Genomic DNA, 22,288 nt, shown 5'->3' on the forward strand with positions numbered 1-22,288 from the left:
AAACCGCTCAAAAATCATCAGATGTTATTTACTATTTTTAGAATTTAACTATAGATCAATCCGAACGCGTGGAAAGTTTCTCTTAAAGTGCCATGTACTCCAATGATACAACTTTATTTTCTGTTTCAAAAATTATTTGGATTGTCGGTTTGAAATTTTTAAGAATCAGAGGGTACACCATTTTCCTGTCTATTTCATGAAATGTAAACGGTAATTTGTACTTATTAATAGAAAGAAATGACACAAATAAAATGAATTAAATAAATAAATAAACAAATAAAAAATCAAACGTGATTAATTGATGTAACATTTACTGATTTATATGCTTATTTAGCTATACTCTCTGCAGCAAACATCACACATACTTGTCGGTGATTGAACTAACCAATTTAAGACAATAAGTCCGTGTGAAAGGCTACCAATATATGTAAAAGTTTTTTATACTTCAAAAATGGCCGTCCCTGACGCCCGGGTTTGACTTTCCTAGCTGGCTGTTTTTTATTCATTTGAAAAAATCAAAAAATTTAATAAATTCAAAAAATCTGATTTTTTTTTTGGGGTCCGGCCCGGGCACGCGTCACCTAAGAAATACTTTTGCGGGGGGTTTTTTGGGGTTTTCAAATTTCGGGTATCCCACTATATATGTTTATAATTCATGTTCATGGGAAAAAAAAAACGGATCAATATTTGTACGTACTTTCAGACCTCTTACGTAACAGAAATATCGTGCGTTTTATGAAAAAAGAACCTTAATACACACTGAACAAACGATTCTGAATTTGAGACTGGAATAAGTTCTGCTTTACAAAGCAAACACTTTTTCGATAAAAAAAAACTTGACATTTTATAGATAACTTGAAAATCATTATAATTTAAGAAAGTACGAAGCATGGCGAAGGTTTCGCTGATGGCAGTTGTCTGTATTATGACAATGGTATTGCTGGGAAAGACACTGGGTGATACAAGCGGAAATGACACGGTGACTGTTGATAGTATGTATTTTATATGCACAAAAGCTGGTTGATGTTACTAAAGGGCAACGTTGATTACCATTACTAGAAGAGAAACTTATGTTTCTGTTTAAACATATTTGTTTTTTTTTTTGTGCAAATCAGCATTTCTAAAAGTATTTATGTACCATTATCATTTTAACCAATTAGACTGATTTTATTTCTACACAGCAATGGAAGTGGTATCACAATAATTAATCTTGATCGTGATATACTATTTGTGAACACGGGGCCTCATATTTCCACGTGCCTTCGCAGGCTACCACTTTTATCCTAGATTTTTGAAATCTTACGATTCTTTCGATTCTTTCGTAAATATTACTTTTATTGGTTAACCGCCATGCCAATTTAATCCAAACTTCACAGGAATGTTTTTCTTTGGTGGTCACCTTTACAATTTAATTCTATATAGAAATCAGTTTGTCATGGCAACCGAAAGAAAACACTTTTCTTTAAAAAAAAAAGCAAAGAGCTAGTGTTAGATATTTGGCATGAATCATTTCTAGTGAGTGTCTACCAAGTTTGTTCAAATAAAATCTTACGTACTTTTTTGAAAAATATTTTATTATAGTCTTCTAAATAAGGCAATTGAACAACAAAGCTGAATTCAGATGTTCAGATACCTGACGTGTTTTTTTAGAATGTAGCAAATACTTTAGTAATAAAAAAAGAAAGTATAAAAACAAATAAGTGTACTGGATTATTAATAATTATTTAAGCATTTATTTTGTGAAAAAAAATGTGTTATACGCGAGTGGAGTTTTTCGTTTAGCTTTTTTATTGTTCGCTTGTGTTTATTGTTATCTTTTTTGACATCTAAAAAAACGACTTCCGATATTCTTTTTCTTTCAACAGCATGTAAACTACCAAAGGAAACAGGACCATGCAAAGGGTTATTCCCACGATTCTTTTACAACGCACAAAATTCAACGTGCGAGCAGTTCGTTTATGGTGGTTGCTGGGGAAACGACAACAACTTTCAGACAGAGTCGTTATGTCAGTCAGCTTGCGTAAAATCTTAATAAATGTTTTACGACTGACTTAATATTTGGTGGTTTTCTCATAAATTATGTTTGTTTCTGAAAATCTTACAGCTTGAGGCTGATATATTTATCAACATCTGAGACAATTAAGATAAATTCTGTGATTTGACAATACAATACTTACTTCTTTTAAACTAGCGATTTTGTATATAAATGATGCACATTTTTTGCATTGCAAGACAATGATGGCAGCACCAAAAAAGCAATTTGAAAACAAAGATCTAAAAAAGTATTTAGTATTTAAACATTATATATATATTATAAAATATATATATATATATTGATTTTAATTAAATGCTACTTGCTTACGACATCTCGCATATATATATATGACTGATTTTAATATATCCACTTTGTTTTGCATTTTTAAGTGTATTTATCTGTTTAAGAATAATCAATTATATATCCTTGATTCGCAAACATTTACTATTTTGAAAAATAATATTGCCAACGCGCATTATAATAGATATATGTCAAGTCTTTTCATGATGTTGAAAGTGCTGAAGATGTTGTGAAATAGCACTGTAGAAATTTTACTACACTGTACGAGTCAGTTTATAACCGTAACATAGTATTAATCTATTAAAGACTAGATATAACAATGATGGGTGCATAACAGGAATTGGCGGTATCACGACCTATTAACTTCACTTATTTATTAATTTTGAATGAATTCAAATCCACATTAAATACATGTGGTAACATTGTAGTGATCGTACATATAACATGTCTGGAATTTCCGAAGTTATTGACATAAAGGTGCTTATTTAATCCCTTTTCGATATTCCACAGCAACGATGAACTGATTTTCAAAATATAAATAAGAAGATAAGTAACCATATCATTGACAGAATACTGTTTTACTTTAAAATATTCATAGGAAACCCTTTTTTAACAAACACATTTTGATTTCATTGGCCATTATCTACCCTTTTGAATGATATACTAATGTACGTCGTTTTTCCCAGTTAAATCTTTTATACATGAGTTCATAATCAATTATATGACAAATAAACACAATTAACTATCAACGTTGATTTATGCTAAATCAGCCAATAATACTAGGCTCGTTCAAACTGAAAGATAAACAAATGATCTCATTAAAACGCAATAACATTCTACAGATATTCAGTCATATTTTTATTTAATCTTAAGTTGATCTAAATCGGCAGAAAAAATATAACATTAAGAGAACCATAGCCTTAACAGATTTCTTACATCGACTTACTGAGGCTCTTAAAACGGAAGGAAATGCGGATTTGTGTCATTCTTAACCCGAGTTATTGGTCCAAGAAATATCAAACTGTATATCAATATATGAGCCGCGTCATGACAAAACCAACATAATGGGTTTGCGACCAGCATGGATCCAGACCAGCCTGCGCATCCGCGCAGTCTGATCAGGATCCATACTGTTCGCTATCAGTTTCTCTACTTGTAATAGGGTTGGTAAGCGAACAGCATGGATCCTGATCAGACTGCGCGGATGCGCAGGCTGGTCTGGATCCATGCTGGTAGCAAACCCATTATGTTGGTCTTGTCGTGACGCGGCTCATATAGAAAGTTCAGTCCCTTTATGACAAAGTCTCACAGCTAAGCCCCCAAAAGGTGACGATGAAGGTAATAGAAGTTATAACACATCCGTACCTCTGTTCACAAATGAAAAATGATTTTCGGTCACAGTGATAATCGTGCCATGTGTATGATTCATGACCCCAAAGGCATGCGCAGTCTTGGTTATTTTTATCACTCGTTTCTGGTTGCCCTGGATACCAATTGGTATAACCATTGGAGAGGAGTGTGCGGTCAGTATACCATACCCATATTCCTTCAATCTCTCCATCTGTTGCACCCAGCCAAAACCAGTTGTCTCTTTTGGTGGCTGTTGTTATGAAAAATATTAAATTGCACTAGGATATGTTATTTTAAAGGGACAAATATATCTGATGTGTTTCATGAAACTAAATAAAACTCAAAATGAATTTATATGCGACCATATATAGTTCCTCACACTTAATCACAGTTTCGTTATATAGTTCTGGTACTTCTGGATCATTCTCATTACTGGTTCAAATTCTAAGTGGTTAAGATTTCAAACACTGCATAAAAGACACAAAGAATGATTCACTTTACATTTCCTCACATGAACTGACTGAATCAATCGAAAATGTAAAGCTCGGGAAATTGCTTGTCTTGTCATTGGTCTCGGAGACTCTTTTCCATCCAGAATTTATAGATACTGTAATACTGTTTCACTGATTAAAGAAGGTTCCAACACTAAATATATCCAGACAAGTGATTAAACAATGAATAAAGTCATTAACAATACAGACAAAATAAGATATTCTACTGGTAAAGAAGTAACATATGATTTGAGGCCTACGAAATTATACACACACCACGTGTGATTTTCTAACTATCATAGAGACTGTCAAGCCATCACAAAACAATAGTCGGACGACAGTTGTCTGTCCTATCTATCACTTTAATATAATAAGAACCTCTGCGATGTGTTCAATTCTTAATATATCTATCGTGTAAGTCATGAAAGAGTATACTTAACCGTCTTTAAACAATCGCTTGCTGTGGTTTTGAAGAAATGAAAATTCATCTGGGTTTTCAATTGTCACCACATGCGAACCACCATAAGATGCACAAGTTTGCTGAAATAGTATATGCAAACTTGTTCCGAGTTTGTAAGGACAAGTATGATACAATACAATCTGGATTTAAAATTGACAAGATGTTTTGATCATTGACGCCATCACTATTAAGTGTTAATAATTGAGTACCTCAAGCTGGTGCTAGAGGCGTGAGGGATGTTGCACATTATCATTATTCCTCATGTACAGACTCAATCAAACCGAGTCTGTGATTTCATGTAATTTTGTTGTGTTAAATGCTTCCGAGGGAACACACTTTATACAGATTTTTAATGTTTCTCACTAAATGACAAAATCATACATTCTAGATTCAACGTTTAACTTACAGGAATGCATGTATTCATCATTCTGTTCAAACAATTCATACGGGAATATTTCAGTACAAATATATCAAATGATGAAATACATAGAACAAAAATGCAATAGGCGATTGTTAGACTATTAAAGGGTATATTTTTATAACTGTCAGGAACTTAACAAAACTGTTCTTTCTTCTGAAGTCATTGCATTCGTAAAATATTATAAAGAGTTTGTTTTTCATGTTAATATGTGTATATCACTCATAAATTTGATGATTAGTTGAAAAAATCTTTAATTTCTTGATTGGTGTAACATAATGAGTATTTTTTAAAATATTGTTAGCTTTCCCAAATACAAATAACTACAAAAGCATAGATACACTGCTGAGTGTATATCTATCTTACTAATTATTTGAAACGTACCGTTGCTTCTGTCCAGTTAAGTTGATGGTCTTCGTCAAATAGATAGCAAGATTCTTCGAATGTTATCCACCCATTTTCACAACATGCACCTGTGTTTTTGATAAAACTGAGATAATGGCAAGCCTTTTTACAACTCATTGAACTTTTAATTTCTCTTTTTTAAAATAAATACACGCAATAGACGGAATTTGAAATTTTGCTATTTAGGTGCTACTGATCTAAAATTAAGTAAGTTTTTAAAACAAACAACATATTTCATTTAATAAGATAGCTTTGAAAATAATCTAATTTACCCACGAAAATCCTACACTGTACAAGAATATATGCAATTATTGTATACAAATAAAGTACTTTCATTGTACAAACTAAATGATCATACCAAAATGCTCTAATCATTTAATAAACTTTGACATCTATCGCAAACTTGACACTAGTCGTACAAAGATAAGAAACAGTTCTAATATGTCGTTATTTAAGCCTATTTCTACGCTAGAGTGTACAATATTGGAATACATATTGACGAGGACAAAGTTATAAAATACCATATTGTAAGAGCATTCAAATAATGCTTTAAAGAGCTTAAACCATTCCGTATCCCGTTTCAATGCTGGAAAAGCAAAGTTAACCAACATAATTATTTGATTAATTATCTCATTTATTGGCCTTCTTAGAAGAGTGATCGTTCCTGAAATGAGGACTAGAAAGGCACCGAGACCTTCATCCGTAGTCGCCATATGACATTATACAATATAAAACACGTTTGCTTAATTTTTATTAATGGGAAAAGTTAACAGGTTTTTTCAGTTACCTGCCCAATGAACATACACGTTCCTCTAATATTGTTAATGAGGGTATGAGGGTGACCCTTTCAGAAACATAAACGAAGTGACAGGAAGGCGGAAACTGTTTAAATTAATCATTTATAGCGCAAATACATGTTTATTCATAGCGCAGATATAATAGCCAATAAAATATCTTTGGAAAGTAGAATAGGAAAAAAAGAATCCCTAAGAACGTCCAAAACGACAGAATTGAGGAAAAAAATAGTGCAGACTTGGTTTTAACTGAGTCTGATCATAGAGGGTACTAAAAAATGCAAGCTACCGTCTACGCCCCCTAGGCAAAATTTTAACATTAAAGCATAAAAATGTGTTCAAACTTTAGTTAAAATGGCACCTGCAAGTAGACAAATTCGTCTTTTGCCACGAAAAGCAGCGTTTGGAAGTTTTTTGCCCTTACTGAGAACACAATGGGCGAAAATTTAAAAAAAATGAATTTTGCAAGGTCACTGTACATTCGCTATTTACAGGTAAAGGAAAACAATGAATAAACAAGTTTGAGACAGAAAATTAGTTCATAAGATTAGTACGCTAAAAGAAACAAAAAATAAGATATAAAGGGAACGTTAAAAGAAGTTTACTACACATTTCTATGTTAAAGCAACTATGTGTTGAATGATTCCGGTCACATTTAGATATTAATTGTCATATGGTATTGTAAACATAGCATTAACATGCCTAATACAGTATATTGTGATCGAAACCATTCATATAAAAATTATTTACTTATTGCAGTTCACAAACATGTTTAGCAAGTATTACAAAAAAGGTTAATAAAATGCAACAAGGTGTTCAAAAATAAAAAAAAGATCATCAAGACTTGTAAGTAGCATTATAAAAAAAATATTTTATAAACATGTACTATGGAATGATCATCTGCTATCTCTTTGGAAACATGTTCATTATTTAAATTATTTCTATTAAATATCATAAACAGTTTGTTAATGATACTTGTGATTTTTTTTGCAGACAGACTACGCTCTGTTGTTATTAATTATTGGTCAGCAGCCATCAGTTCGCTGACACTGACTCGATGTGTGTGAGCTCAGCCCCTCTTGCCCGGAGCTCAGCATAAATAGTTTTACATCGCTGTCACTGAACAATGAGTGTGAGTGCAGCCCCTCTTGCCCGGAGCTCAGCTAAAATAGTTTTACATCGCTGTCACTGAACAATGTGTGTGAGTGCAGCCCCTCTTGCCAGGAGCTCAGCATAAATAGTTTTACATCGCTGTCACTGAACAATGTGTGTCAGTGCAGCCCCTCTTGCCCAGAGCTCAGCTTAAATGGTTTTACGTCACTGACACTGACTCGATGTGGATGAGTGCAGCCCCTCATGCCCGGAGCTCAACTAAAATGGTTTTACGTCACTGACACTGAACGGTGTGTGTGAGAGTAGCCCCTCTTGCCCGGAGCTCAGCTAAAATGGTTTTACATCACTGACACTGACTCGATGTGTGTGAGTGCAGCCCCTCTTACCCAGAGCTCAACTAAAATATTTTTACATCACTGACACTGACTCGATGTGTGTGAGTGCAGTCCCTCTTGCCCAGAGCTCAGCTAAAATAGTTTTACGTCACTGACACTGAACGATGTGTGTGAGTGCAGCCCCTCTTGCCCGGAGCTCAGCTAAAATAGTTTTACATCACTGACACTGACTCGATGTGTGTGAGTGCAGCCCCTCTTGCCCAGAGCTCAGCTAAAATATTTTTACATCACCGACAATGACTCGATGTGAGTGAGTGCAGCCCCTCTTGCCCAGAGCTCAGCTAAAATAGTTTACATCACTGACACTGACTCGATATGTGTGAGTGCAGCCCTTCTTGCCCAGAGCTCAGCTAAAATAGTTTTACATCACTGACACTGAACGATGTGTGTGAGTGCAGCCCCTCTTGTCCGGAGCTCAGCTAAAATATTTTTACATCACTGACACTGACTCAATGTGTGTGAGTGCAGGCCCTCTTGCCCAGAACACAGCTAAAATAGTTTTACTTCTTTGACACTGAACAGTGTGTGTGAGTGCAGCCCCTCTTGTCCGGAGCTCAGCTAAAATGGTTTTACGTCAGAAACACTGAACGATGTGTGTGAGTGCAGCCCCTCTTGCCCGGAGCTCAGCTAAAATATTTTACATCACTGACACTAACTCGATGTGTGTGAGTGCAGCCCCTCTTGCCCAGAGCTCAGCTAAAATGGTTTTACGTCACTGACACTGACAATGTGTGTGAGTGCAGCCCCTCTTGCCCAGAGCTCAGCTTAATTATTTTTACATCATTGACACTGCACTGACTCGATGTGTTCGAGTGCAGCCCCGCTTGCCCAGAGCTCAGCTAAGATAGTTTTACATCACTGACACTGAACGATGGGTGTGAGTGCAGCCCCTCTTGCCCGGAGCTCAGCTAAAATAGTTTTACATCACTGACACTGAACGATGTGTGTGAGTGTGCAGCCCCTCTTGCCCGGAGCTCAGCTTAATTATTTTTTACATCACTGACACTGCACTGACTCGATGTGTGTGAGTGCAGCCCCTCATGCCCAGAGCTCAGCTAAAATAGTTTTACATCACTGACACTGAACGATGTGTGTGAGTGCAGCCCCTCTTGCCCAGAGCTCAGCTTAATTATTTTTACATCACTGACACTGCACTGACTCGATGTGTGTGAGTGCAGCCCCTCTTGCCCGGAGCTCAGCTAAAATAGTTTTACATCACTGACACTGAACGATGTGTGTGTGTGCCACCCCTCTTGCCCAGAGCTCAGCTAAAATAGTTTTACATCACTGACACTGAACGATGTGTGTGAGTGTAGCCCCTCTTGCCCAGAGCTCAGCTTAATTATTTTTACATCACTGACACTGCACTGACTCGATGTGTGTGAGTGCAGCCCCTCTTGCCCAGAGCTCAGCTTAATTATTTTTACATCACTGACACTGCACTGACTCGATGTGTGTGAGTGCAGCCCCTCTTGCCCAGAGCTCAGCTAAAATAGTTTTACATCACTGACACTGAACGATTTGTATAAAGGGTGCAGCCCCTCTTGCCCGGAGCTCAGCTAAAATAGTTTTACATCACTGACACTGAACGATGGGTGTGAGTGCAGCCCCTCTTGCCCAGAGCTCAGCTAAAATAGTTTTACATCACTGACACTGAACGATGTGTGTGAGTGCAGCCCCTCTTACCCGGAGCTCAGCTAAAATAGTTTTACATCACTGACACTGAACGATGGGTGTGAGTGCAGCCCCTTTGTCCGGAGCTCAGCTAAAATAGTTTTACATCACTGACACTGAACGATGGGTGTGAGTGCAGCCCCTCTTGCCCGGAGCTCAGCTAAAATAGTTTTTCATCACTGACACTGAACGATGGGTGTGAGTGAAGCCCCTCTTGCCCGGAGCTCAGCTCAAATAGTTTTACATCACTGACACTGAACACTGAACAATGGGTGTGAGTGCAGCCCCTCTTGCCCGGAGCTCAGCTAAAATATTTTTACATCACTGACACTGAATGGAATTAGTTTTACATCACACTTGTATAATATAACGAATTGATGGAAAATGACTAAAGTCTGGTGAGATTTGTGATTCAAAATAACTGGAGGGTTTGTATTCACTTGATAACCATTCTTACTAGTCCTGTAATTAATTTATTTCACTTTTAACCTTCATTATATCTGAAATAAATACACATTTCTAATTTTAATTTCCATGAAAGATGTAAACCAAACACAGATAGTATATGTCGATTTAGATGTTAATGCATTTAAACGGATTAATTAGTAACAATTTGAAGGGAATTAAATATCCAATGAAATACTTATGCAAATAAAACATGCTTACAGAAACTAAAACTAAATTTGTCACATTATACTGTATTTATGTCTTAAATGGTTTTTCCTTTCAAAAAGACGAAAAAAAAACCCACAAACATAGTTATAGTGGTGCAAAAGCATGTAAGTTATGGCGGGAAAAATGTGTCTAACACCGATGCTTCTATTTCACTGCACCTTCATGTACAGTTACAATATGGCTACTATGGATAGGAACATTCATGCTGAAAATTTAATTCATTGTTCCTAGAAATGTACACGAATTTTTGAAACTTTTGCTTCGGTGATTGAATAATAGAATAGTTTCCTTTGCATTGCACATACATTGACCTTTAAATTCTGATTAATACTACGCGTTTTTGATATACCGTTTATTGTTGAAAATAATTTTCATTATATAGAATGTGAAGTGTCAAAATGATAGGTGTAAACTTTCAAATAAATTTTTTCACTTTTATTTATTTGAACTACATTGTTGTCAACTCTTCAATATGTATTCTTAAGTAAAAATATATACTTTGTTTGTGTTTTATTGGTACTGGTGGTACTGCACCATGCATTATTTCGGGGGAAACGGGCAGCAGAGTACGACCACTTGCGTTCTGTAAGTTTGCTGTACATTAAACATATCATGACAAAAAAAAAAAAAAAAAAAAAAAAAAAAAAAAAAAAAAAAAAAAAAAAAAAAAAAAAAAAAAAAAAAAAAAAAAAAAAAAAAAAAAAAAAAAAAAAAAAAAAAAAAAAAAAATGAATAGGGTCAGTCTGACTAAATAATAAATATAATATCTGAAATTATGTCGAATTGAGATTGTATATTATAGCCGATCATAAAATAAAGGTAACTTCATTTTTACATCTGTAATCTATTTGCTTATCCATGCTTTTTATTTACTTTATGTAATGTACATAATGTACTTACTTTTGCAAAGGATGATCCCCATTTCCTTATAAAAGTTTAATATTCTACAAAACATTGGATCGGGAAATTGGAGCAAATATGTACATAGACCGAAGGCTTTGAATGACAATAACATTAACTGTTTACATATTATTAAAACAGAACATTCACGATAATTAATATAATTGTAAAATGTGCAACCAAATTTAAAATCAAAAGAGAAGCAGTATTGATCAACATTTTTCATTGATGATTACATATTTAATCAGGGGAGATGTTTGACCAGAAATTGGATTTTACGAAGACATGTTCATGGCCAGTATGAGGCTCTCATTGACGAACTTGTTGCTGAGGATCCGGCGTCCTACAAGAACTTCACTAGAATCGGACCTGATATGTCTCAGGATTTGGGTGCGATGAGGCCTACTATGGTAGCAAAATCCTACATAGGGAGTCTCAAACGAACAAAGACAAAAGTGAATATCACAACAATGAAATGTTTAAACAGGATGTGTCCTTGAATTATTTTCTATAGATGTTTCTTCCATAAGCTGACTGTAAGGAGGTGGTTCAGAAATTCCACTATAACTAAACGCTTGTACGCGAGTAGTTTCCCTGTTTTCAATTTCTCTAATCCTAGTTTCTAGTCGTTCAATCGTTTCTACCAACTCTCTAGTATTTCTTGTCCCTGCAGCACTTGCACCATTTGTATTAGCGCTTGCACTCGTCGAATTAGCACTTGTACTCGCAGCTGGAGCTGTTGTGTTGGTAGAAGGCTGTGCATTAGGTCTATTTGTGTTATTTCTGGCAGGTTTTGGATCTTCTTTTATTTGCTCTAGGACTGTGTGTACCGGACAGTTACTTAAAAGCAAGTAAATAAATGAAAATATATGCACAACAAGCAGGCCAATTGCAAGGCCTCTGTACATATCTCCCCGTTCGCCTTCGATATCATAGTAGCAAGTGTTTCTCACAACAACAGTGTTATTTTCTTTTTTATCTATTCCACAATTAACACCACCTATTGCAGTAAGAAGTATACCAGGAATACACCATAACATTCCAACTCTGCAGGTCCATGGCCAGATAATATTCTAGAAAATATCAATAAGTTGCATTACAGAAAGAATCACAATTGAACAATTTCGAAAAACTTTTTTTTTCAAAAACAAAATTAGAGTAGATTTATTGACATTTGACGTGGTATTTGAAAACAGTAAAGAACTTACACCAATTGTTGTTTTCGTCAGTATTTTTATTATGTTCTTTCTGGTCACTCCTTTCTTCTCAACAGCGTTGACAACATATATTCTTGATATTAGGTTCACGAGAAGCTGCGGAAAAAATATTGAAATATTATTTTATTTTTAATTATATAATTCATATTTCGACAAGGTTCTATGTGATGTAATAAACTCGTATTGCAGTTATTGTACTTTTTTCTAAATTGTTTGATCACAAATAAATTAAGGTCACATTTGTTATAAGAGTTTGTCGAGTTACTGCTGAACCATTTCCTGAGAACTAGACATTTCCTTATGTGGCAGCGGTTTTTCATACATTCTATGATATGTGTGTGTAAGACATGTTTCATAGCACCGGTGAAAACATCAAAAAATCCTTTCTGATAGGCAAGAAATTTTTAGATAAATCGTCGGTCAAAGACTATTTATCAAAGGCACTTTACTCAAGGTATCTTGCATAATTTAAACAGAAAATAAATATGCAGGACTGCCGTATAATAATCGTGCAAAATATGTGATGCACCAAGAGTTCTTTGTTTATTTTTTACGCCAACACTATAGGGCTATCCTAAGAATCAATCTTGTCACTACAAATTTTTGAAACCTTTAGAAGAACTGACCAAAATTGTTCATTTAGACGACCATCAATCATGACTTTATATTATTCTTAACTTACGATAGCTCCTAAAATAAATCCAGTGAAGAAGTATTGGTAGGGAAATGTTCCCCCATCATCCATACCGGCGCTCAGACTGGACAGTGATATACTTGCTGCCATGAAACCAAATATACACACCTCACAAAAATACTGGTCACCAACAAACCTGCAACAAATATTTGATACAATATAATTGACAGCCTCCGTTACTTTGTAAATCAATGGCAGTAAAACTATAAAAAAGAACAACATTAAATGATTAAATGGTATATAAATTATAGGTTTATTTGTTTGATATATTTCTACCTAATAAACCTCTTCTACAAATCAACTTTTGAAAAAACAGTTATTCATCTTACATTTTATGCAAAGCGAAAATATCGCGGTATTTAGTAAAGTTTACAAAACAAACATAATTATGCAAGTTTCAGAGACGGTTAATAAAGAAATCATCCCTTTTATAAAATAAGATAAAGAACTGCTTAATAGTCCGATAAACAAATCAATCGTAATTCATAAACATGCTTAAATATATTCTTACTTTCTCGGAGGGTGTTCTCCGTGTCCTTTCCCCATGTTTAATAGTCAAATTCTAAAAGAAAAATCAACCATTACTATACAGGGAAGTGATATATTAGAGTAGTAAGACGTCTATATGAAAATTGTTAAATTTTTGCGGATGCATTTCCATGATTTTAAACAGTACAAAAATAAAATAGTTCTTTTTTTTATATTTCAAACATGTATATTTAGATTATTTCAGAATTTTCATAATATCTATTTCTATTGTTAAATGACTACAGAATGAACAGCGTTGAAACGTTTATTTTTACTCAAATTAGGCTAAAGATCACACAAAATATTAATTTTAGATTAATTCTTTATTACAATGTATTATCTATCGAACAGTTTCCTGTTTCACCTGCCCCCATTTAATAAATTGACTGAATGGTGTTTGTTTACATGCATAACAACATTTATACAAACAAAACAACAGTATTATGTAATTTAAAACAACGCAGCCATTTAAGTTTATCTTTCAATTAAACCCTTAACAATTGATAATGTTAGTTTCAAAGTTAACAACTTCTATAGCTATGAGATGGTAAACCTTTACCTGACTATGGTGTATGATATCCAAACTTTAGAGAAGAACTTTACTTAACATTGGATTTTGTACAACTGCCACAACTAATTAATACTTGAACGTATTTATAAGTAAGATGTACTCTTATAACAATAATATAAAATTAAAGTTTTATCGATCTGGGGTATTAACGTCAACCATGCAGCAACCATATATTGTACCAATACCTATCAAAAATGATCAATACCACTTCTGTTTGTAGTACTCCTTTTTAAACTTTTTTGTATACCCGGTCTATCGTTAATCCATATATTGAACACCTTTTCAATAAACAATCAATAACAAATAGTCAACGGATAAAATCGAAGATGGAGGACATACGAAAATAATTTCATTTCTATTGAACTGATTAATTGAAATTTGTGACAAGGAAGCGACATTTGATAAAGGAAACAAGATGTATTAAACTCTAGTGGTATGCTAATACATGTCCTGTTCATTTTTCCTGTTACATGGACAAGAAAGAAATTTATACTGTCTAAAATCGTTACCTACATTTTAATTTTTTTTTCAGTACTATAAAAGCAAAATGTAAAAATAAACGTTCTTTTGACCTTTTACCATTGACAATATGTTAATTTGCCCATAAGATATATTTAGTAGATTTTTACAGCATTTAGAAATATATATTCAAATGTTGATGTTATTATTTTGTACATTGTATTTCATTGTCGAAATGTTAGTTTATTTTTCGATATATACATTTGCATGTCCTAACAAATCAAGGTTTTCCTCATGCACTATTTTGGGCATCGCGAAATGACTCTATGGCAGTTTATCAGTTTTTGTTACAATCATCGTCAAACATAAAGACTGGCACAAGTGGGTTAATTAAATCCTTAGACTTACAGCATGGTTTTGACACGAACATAATTGAATGAGACTGGTTTGCGACAAAGCATTTTAACCTTATTATTAAAACAATATTATCATGATATTCTTTTAACTTTGTTTGGCAGACAATGAAGTAATTGATTCATTCAATATGTTAATGATTTCCGTAATTTAGATGATTGTCAGACAAATGCTGACATGACTCTCAACGAAATTTAAAGACTCATCTGAAATTTTTTGACATTATGAACTGGAAATATTTCTTCCGAGCTTTATAAACATTTGATGAAGGTTGAACAAATAATTTGCGTGCAAAATCTCAGATCATTTGGTTATTCCTTTATTCCAGAATAATCATTTTAATTAATTAATTAATTAATTAATTAATAGTATTAAAAGTATATTTAAAAGTACGGAACACCTGTCGGGTCATGTTTTACAAATAAATGAAAATATCCGAATGTAAAGAATTAATACACCAAGTGCAAAAATGAACGTTTTTAACTTGTTTCGGGCTTAGAATAGCATCAAATGCAACTGAATCTCAATTGATCTAATTCAGGTAGACCATCAGCGAAGGAAGTGCGGACAACCACAATTTTACATGGACATAATGTTTATGTTTTGAAAGTAGAAATATACCCCTTAAGCAAAAAGATCTCCTGGAAATATTGGATGATTCACAAGTCCACTTTCAGCTTTGAACTTCCCACAAAAAATGTTCCGGATTACTGGACAAAAAATATCTGTACCGGTATTTGACAACAGCTCAAACAATTTATCTGTCAAGTTTTTTCTTGGCCAATCAAAACTTCTATTTATAAGATTCAGGAGCCAAAACGTACCAACATTTCCAATCGCAATGTCAAAGAAGAATAAATTTCATTTGTTATCTATATTGCGTTATAAATAAGTAGTAGGAAAATATTTGAAAGATGAAGTTATCTGATTTGTAAGAAGGAACCTAGACTCCGTGTAATACTGTCGAGTAAGGAATGTCTGGTGTTCTTTCTTTTATATCTTATATTGTGTTATAGCCAATTTCAGTAAGAAAAGAAAGCGTGGTGCTCTTTCTTTTTATTGTGTTAAAAGCCAAGTCCGATTTTCTGTTCATTTTGAAAACATAATTTCATTTTAAAAAATGAACTTAATATTTCTAGACGAGTGTAAATTGTAGGGTAAATATTATGATGACCTTGTGAAGCACATACAAAATCAATTATAAAAGCAATAAGCAGCTAAAATATAAAGACAACATTATTTATGTAGATGCGATATGTATTTTTCTTGCAAAACAATTACTTGATCAATTTCAATTATGATAATGATATCTGTAGTAAAGTGTGTCATTTTTTTTTAAAAGCATGTCTCAAGAATTTGTATGTATGTATAATTGAATGAACATTCTTAACGTCATTTCAGAAAAAATGATAATAATGACTTTGTTCAAAGTATAGCTTAAGTACAAAGAATGTTTGTGGGTTTTATTTTCAAACATATGGATAGTTGGTTAATTCTTGTCTTTACAATATAGGTAACATTATCACAATTATAATTCTCTTAAGTACTCCATTCCCGACATTCTCCAAATGATCGTTTACGACTTTAACAGTTTTTTACCCTACAACTTATGAAATTGTAGATAAAACTTACACGAAAAAAATGAAGAGGGTTGTCAGTCTTCCTTCTACAGTGTAGCAATACCACGTGATCATGACATCATTTTGGCACCATTTCCAAGACAAATGTCGTTCACTTCGAACGGGTAAATAACCTAAAGTATTTTATTTTTGCACAAATTTCTTTGGGATATGTGCAATTCTACGGGGATATATGGCTATTTCCCCTTCAAAGTGGGCGATGTTTGTCTTGGAAATGATGCCAAAAATGACGTAACTGCCAAGTTGTATTGCTACATTGTTGTAGATATTTTTTAAACTTACTCTACGAATATCGGTTAAAATCTTAATAGTGAGTGTGGACATTACATGTCCGAATTTGACCTTTAAACAAAAGTAAAAAAATGTACAAAATGTTCTCTACCTTGTGTTTATGTATGCGGGGTCACTATTATTGTTTAATCTCAAGTTATTAAATCCAATGTAAACATACAATATATTGATTGACTATTATAATGGTTGGACAAATGTCTCGCATAATTCAAAATATTTTAAACCAGAAATGGTTTATATAAGTTCTAATATAAATATATATAATATTAATGTTAATACTAATAAAAATTAAATAAAATAAATGAAACAAAAAATGAAAATAAAATAAATGAAACAAAAAATGAAAATATATTGACCTGATTGTTACTTTATTTTAAAGATAATCATCGTTTGTTGCTTATCTTAAATCAAAGGCCGACAACTCTGGTATGGTTTTTCGTACAATAATCGTGTTTATATACCTTTAATTAAAGTAGCCATATATAAGCAATATGTTTCAGAAAAGCATTTAGTCATTTATTTTATTGTGAATAATGCAAATATTTGATTTCAACGTATAGAGAGGAAATAATAATAATACTAATAATAATAAAAATAATGATGATAATAATAGTAATATAATAATAATAATAATAATAGTAAAAGTTATAATAGTAAACAAAATACTACAGGATCTCATTCTAAGACTTCTATTAATGTAAGTTGAAAAAGTGAAGGAAGGGTTTTATACGGTGTTCTGTTTGGACAATCGTGATTTTTATTTAGTTTGTATCCGCGATGCACGACGGTACGATGGTGAAAACACGATGGCACGATAGTACGATGGTGAAAACGCGTTAGCACGATGATGAAAACGCTATGGTACGATGGTGAAATCGCAATGGTACGATGGTGAAAGTGCGATGGTACAATGGTGAAAACGCGATTGCACGATGGTGAAAGCGCGATGGTACGATTGTGAAAACGCGATGGCACGATGGTATAAACGCGATGGTACGATGGTGAAAACACGGTGGCGCGAATGTACGATGGGGAAAACGCGATGGTATGATGGTGAAAACGTGATATGACATCGCGTTTCCACCATCGCGACATCGCGATTTCACCATCGTACCATCGTGTTTTCACCATTGTTACATCGTGTTTTCACAATCATAACATCGTGCATCGCGGGTAAGGACGAAATGAAAAAAATCACGATTGACCAAACGGAACACCGAAGTTTTACGTCAGATTTTAAATTTGATTTCAAACATTGCTACAGCTCTGTTAATAAGTATATTTTTTATATAAAAACAAAAACCGGGGTTTTTTGTGTTTGTTAAATTTTTATTTTTTGTTTCCAAACCTTGAAAAACAACTATTTAAATTTTGATGGCTTCTGTAGACATTTTTGGGGGTTTCTTTTAAAAATGATGCTTTTTATTTTGGGCCCAAAAAATTTAAACATTTAAAAAGAATATTTCATGTTTAAATATTTGGTCGATGCCATTTTAACAAAAAACAGGGCCCAAAAAAAAAATTTTTTTTTTAAAAAACAAAGCACCCAACCTTTTTTTTGGCCCTGAGTTATTTTCCCTTTGGCCCAGGAGTTATGGATTTGCCCCCTACCATATGGGCCCCCCATTGCTTGTGGGTCGGGTTTCAAACCCGGGATATTTGGATTCTTTTTTTGTTTTGGGGGCCCTCCGCCCTTAAAATATGGAATTCGGTGGTTTCTACTCATGTGCTCTTTCGTGCCCAAAATGATGCGCGGTTTTTCTACACCAGTACAGCTGAAAACTCGCCTTTTAGTAGTGATGTTGCAAAGAAATAAATTATTTGATACATAAAACAACTTCGAATGATCATTATACGCTTGTGGTCATCGTACTCACTGTGAGGGAGAGCCAGGGTGTATAATCTAGAAAAGTTTTTAGAATGACTTCTTACACATTGTCCCGGTAAAGAATTTATCAATAAATAATATTTCAAACCTCGCCTACAATTATAAGGTACTATGTATAGATGATAAATACAAAAATATGTTGGCACTAGTGGAAGTGGATAGTGAATTGCTCGTTTCCATGTATGAAAGAAGTACCATTCATTATCAAAAGAAAAGTTTTTTCATACCCATTAAATCGTAGGAAATTAACTTGTATTTTCCAGTTTCCTATATTCAAAGTTAAATTTTTCGAATTGTGTGCCTTATGTATTTACAATACGAGAAAGTAAGTATAATAAAACTCTTGTTAAAATACGTACTTTTCAACCTTTTGCTTTTTTAGACCATATTTCTTCAGATGAATTGTATTTTGCTTTATATCAAGCATATTTCCAGAAGCCATATTACTGAAATACTCATTTAGTTGGTTAAGTTGTATAAAAGCACTCAGTTAGTTAAACGCATGAACGTTTTCTGTAGCTGTTAGGGGAAAGACAAGGGTGAAATACTTGATAAATGACATGATAATTAAGAATTCTCAACACTCTTAGCATGTTTGTTAATATATAAGCAACACAAGTATCAGTTTTCATTTCAAAATTGATTAATTGACTTTTTCACAAATATATTTACTCATAGTTCATCGTTTGAAAAGAATAAGATAATCATAAAATTGAGTCGTAATTAAATCATTATACATTGATTGTTTTCAGAACAAATAAATATTAACGAATTCTTCTGTGTTTCGTGTATATCATCAACCAGAATCTTTTTTGCTCTTTAGCCGTGGTTGTGCTAGACAAAAACATTAATGTACTTGTAAAGTAACAATACATGTACAGTTATTGTTATTAAATATTTGGTTGAATGAATGTTAATTTGTACTGATTTCTTTTTCAAACACAAAAATGATGTATGGTTTAATGCTTATATAAAGTTTCACTTAAATGTTTTAGTTCTTTAAAAGTAATTGTGCTTATTTAAGTCGATGTTAAACAATTATATATCTGAAACCATAATCAGATTTTTTAAGAAAAGAGTAACTATCATACAATGATTATAATATACAATGATTATAATATTTATATTTTTATTTTATAATTTAAAAGAAATACATCGTCTTACTTGCTTTTTCTCACACATAACATGTGATTTCAGTTCACAATGGTGATCGTGCCAGGTATAACCAGATTTTCCCCAAAGAACGGCACAATCTTGATTATTTGCATTAGTTGGTTGCCCTGGATACCAGTTGGTGTATCCATCAGTGATTGGTTTATGATTTGTGTACCAGGCCAATATTCCTTCAATTGCGACGTCTGTTGCCCCAACCCAAAACCAATTAGACCTCGAAGCTCCTGTAAAATATTTCAATGATAGTTACGAATAAATACTAGACCTATGTGTATAAACCTCATTTCTTGTATAAAATTCATTTTTAACATGTTAATCCTAAACTCAGCGACAATCAGAAACACTGAATCCACTCATGATTACAAGTTAAACATTGGTGTTCACTGTAAATTTCTATAATAACATTTTAAATGAACTATCTGAACGACCTAATGTTCCAATATAAATCATACTTGGACCAACCTTATCAATTGAGCCTCGTTTTCATTACAAAAAAAAACCGTTTAAAATGACAGTTGTACTCAATGTAGCCTCACTTTCATTTTCCTAAGCCAAAACATCAATATCAAATTCATACTGTACTCTATCAAGCCTCGTTTTCATATTCCGAGTCCAAAAGTTCCTTGTCAATTTCATATTACACACGCAGTAGCAACTGTATCTTTAATATAACACATCAACAGTGTTCAATGTGCGCTTTCTTAAATATTAAATATACTTTGTCGCCATTAAAATTTGTAATTAAATTGAAATAAATAAAAGTGGAAACCTGTCTTGAATAAACGTTGGCACTGATCACGGAGAAACAATTCCTCTGAACGAGACTCTACTGTCACAATGTGAGAATGATCGTGCGTATCGCAAAAATCCTAAAAATAACAAGTTGACGTTCATTTTTCAATCTAGAAAATCGTAATATAGTTTCAATGACTTAAAGAACTTCTTTGCAATTTTATACATGTGCGACATATCGTCTTAAAGTTTTAAAGAAATATTTTGGCATTTTAATCATTAAAACAATAGAAGACGGAGTCTGTTTTTCACATTGCTCCTGCTCAGCCATTTGAATATATTTATATAATAGATACTATTTTATGCATATATAAATTTTGTTTCATTGTTTGAGAGGTTTTTGATTTAATATATATTTTTACAAATTTGTATTATAATCAGGACAAAAAGAGTATTCCTTTTATCAATATTTCACATAATGCATCTGCTTAACATTACTTTACTTTAACTTTACTCTAAACAACATGTTGAAAATATTGGAGTTTTTTTATAAGTTAGTAATAAACATCATTAATTCTGTACTTGAAAATTTTGAATCTTAATTAAACTAAGTTAATTCAAATGTACTTGACCATTGATTATGCCGTGATCATCTAGAATACAAGCTAACACTAGAATATCCGGATATATTGGAACTTCATCATACGTGTTGTCTCCAATTTTTTATTCCAATCAACTTAAACAAATTCTGTATCAACTTAGACTCATGCTGTTGAAGCTTTACCTTTACTAATTGTTCTGAATTCAAATGAAGACACGCAGGCAATACAAACATACTAACAATGGAGTTCATGAGTTTAAAAAATCTAGTACACTCGACACGCAATTCCTCTTGTCGTTGGTGATTTTTAGATAAGTAGAAACAAAAGGAGATATAAATGTATTCGGAATTTTTGTAACCACCGCATAACAGCAAAGAAAAAAACGATTTCTTATATTTCAACAAAAAGTTTGAAAAACGATGGTGCAATGGACCATGAAGAAAAAGAAGATGATGATGATGGTGGTGATGGCGGTGGGGTGAGGATAATGGTGGTGGTTACGGTGATTTATAATGATGATCGTGGTGGTGTTGATGATGCATGATGGTGATGACGATGATGATGGTGGTGATGATGGAGGTGACAATGATGGTACTGAATAGTCATGATGATGATGATGATGAAGCTGGTAATGGTGTGATGATAATTATGTTGGTGATGGTGATGATGGTTGATGGTGGTGGATGATGATGGTGGTGATGGTGATGATGATGATACTTATATTCATGATGATGATGATGAAGCTGATGATGATGATGATGGTGGTGTTGATGATGGTGGTGGTGGTGGTGATGATGATGATGATGGTGATGATAATGATGGTTGTGATGATGTTGATGGTTGTGGTTATGATGGTGGTGGCTGATGTTGATGGTGGTGATGTTGGTGGTGGTGATGATGATTTATGATAGTGGTTGGTAGGGTGATGATGATGATGGTGGTGGTGGTGGTGGATGATTTGGTGGTGGTTGTTGATGATAATGATGGCGTGGTTGTGGTGGTGATGGTGGTGTTAATGATGGAGGTGGTGACGATGATGGTTTTGTTACTCATGATGATGATTATGGTG

At 33.4% G+C, this 22,288-nt stretch overlaps 3 protein-coding genes across 3 annotated transcripts; all 3 read right to left on the bottom strand.

Moving 5' to 3' along the window:
- Nucleotides 1-2,031: 2,031 nt before the first annotated feature.
- Nucleotides 2,032-5,875, bottom strand: LOC132755786 (perlucin-like protein). Its single transcript, XM_060746704.1, has 5 exons — nucleotides 5,732-5,875; nucleotides 5,439-5,527; nucleotides 4,617-4,716; nucleotides 3,701-3,935; nucleotides 2,032-3,129 (listed from the first exon to the last, which is right to left on the bottom strand). Exons 1-5 carry the CDS (start codon nucleotides 5,832-5,834, stop codon nucleotides 3,102-3,104), a joined length of 555 nt encoding a protein of 184 aa, XP_060602687.1. The 5' UTR covers nucleotides 5,835-5,875; the 3' UTR covers nucleotides 2,032-3,101.
- Nucleotides 5,876-10,846: 4,971 nt separating this feature from the next.
- On the bottom strand, nucleotides 10,847-14,092 carry LOC132755787 (uncharacterized). The gene is made up of 5 exons (XM_060746706.1): nucleotides 14,009-14,092; nucleotides 13,433-13,483; nucleotides 12,910-13,057; nucleotides 12,219-12,323; nucleotides 10,847-12,083 (listed from the first exon to the last, which is right to left on the bottom strand). The coding sequence occupies exons 2-5, from the start codon at nucleotides 13,465-13,467 to the stop codon at nucleotides 11,490-11,492; spliced, it is 882 nt and encodes a 293-aa protein (XP_060602689.1). The 5' UTR covers nucleotides 13,468-13,483; nucleotides 14,009-14,092; the 3' UTR covers nucleotides 10,847-11,489.
- Nucleotides 14,093-19,495: 5,403 nt separating this feature from the next.
- LOC132755788 (perlucin-like) lies at nucleotides 19,496-21,396 on the bottom strand. The gene is made up of 4 exons (XM_060746707.1): nucleotides 21,250-21,396; nucleotides 20,655-20,754; nucleotides 19,877-20,109; nucleotides 19,496-19,546 (listed from the first exon to the last, which is right to left on the bottom strand). The coding sequence occupies exons 1-4, from the start codon at nucleotides 21,250-21,252 to the stop codon at nucleotides 19,532-19,534; spliced, it is 351 nt and encodes a 116-aa protein (XP_060602690.1). The 5' UTR covers nucleotides 21,253-21,396; the 3' UTR covers nucleotides 19,496-19,531.
- Nucleotides 21,397-22,288: the final 892 nt, after the last annotated feature.

Source organism: Ruditapes philippinarum, unplaced genomic scaffold, assembly GCF_026571515.1.
Source record: "Ruditapes philippinarum isolate M1 unplaced genomic scaffold, ASM2657151v2 ctg513_1_1_1_1, whole genome shotgun sequence".
Taxonomy (NCBI): Eukaryota; Metazoa; Mollusca; class Bivalvia; order Venerida; family Veneridae; genus Ruditapes; species Ruditapes philippinarum.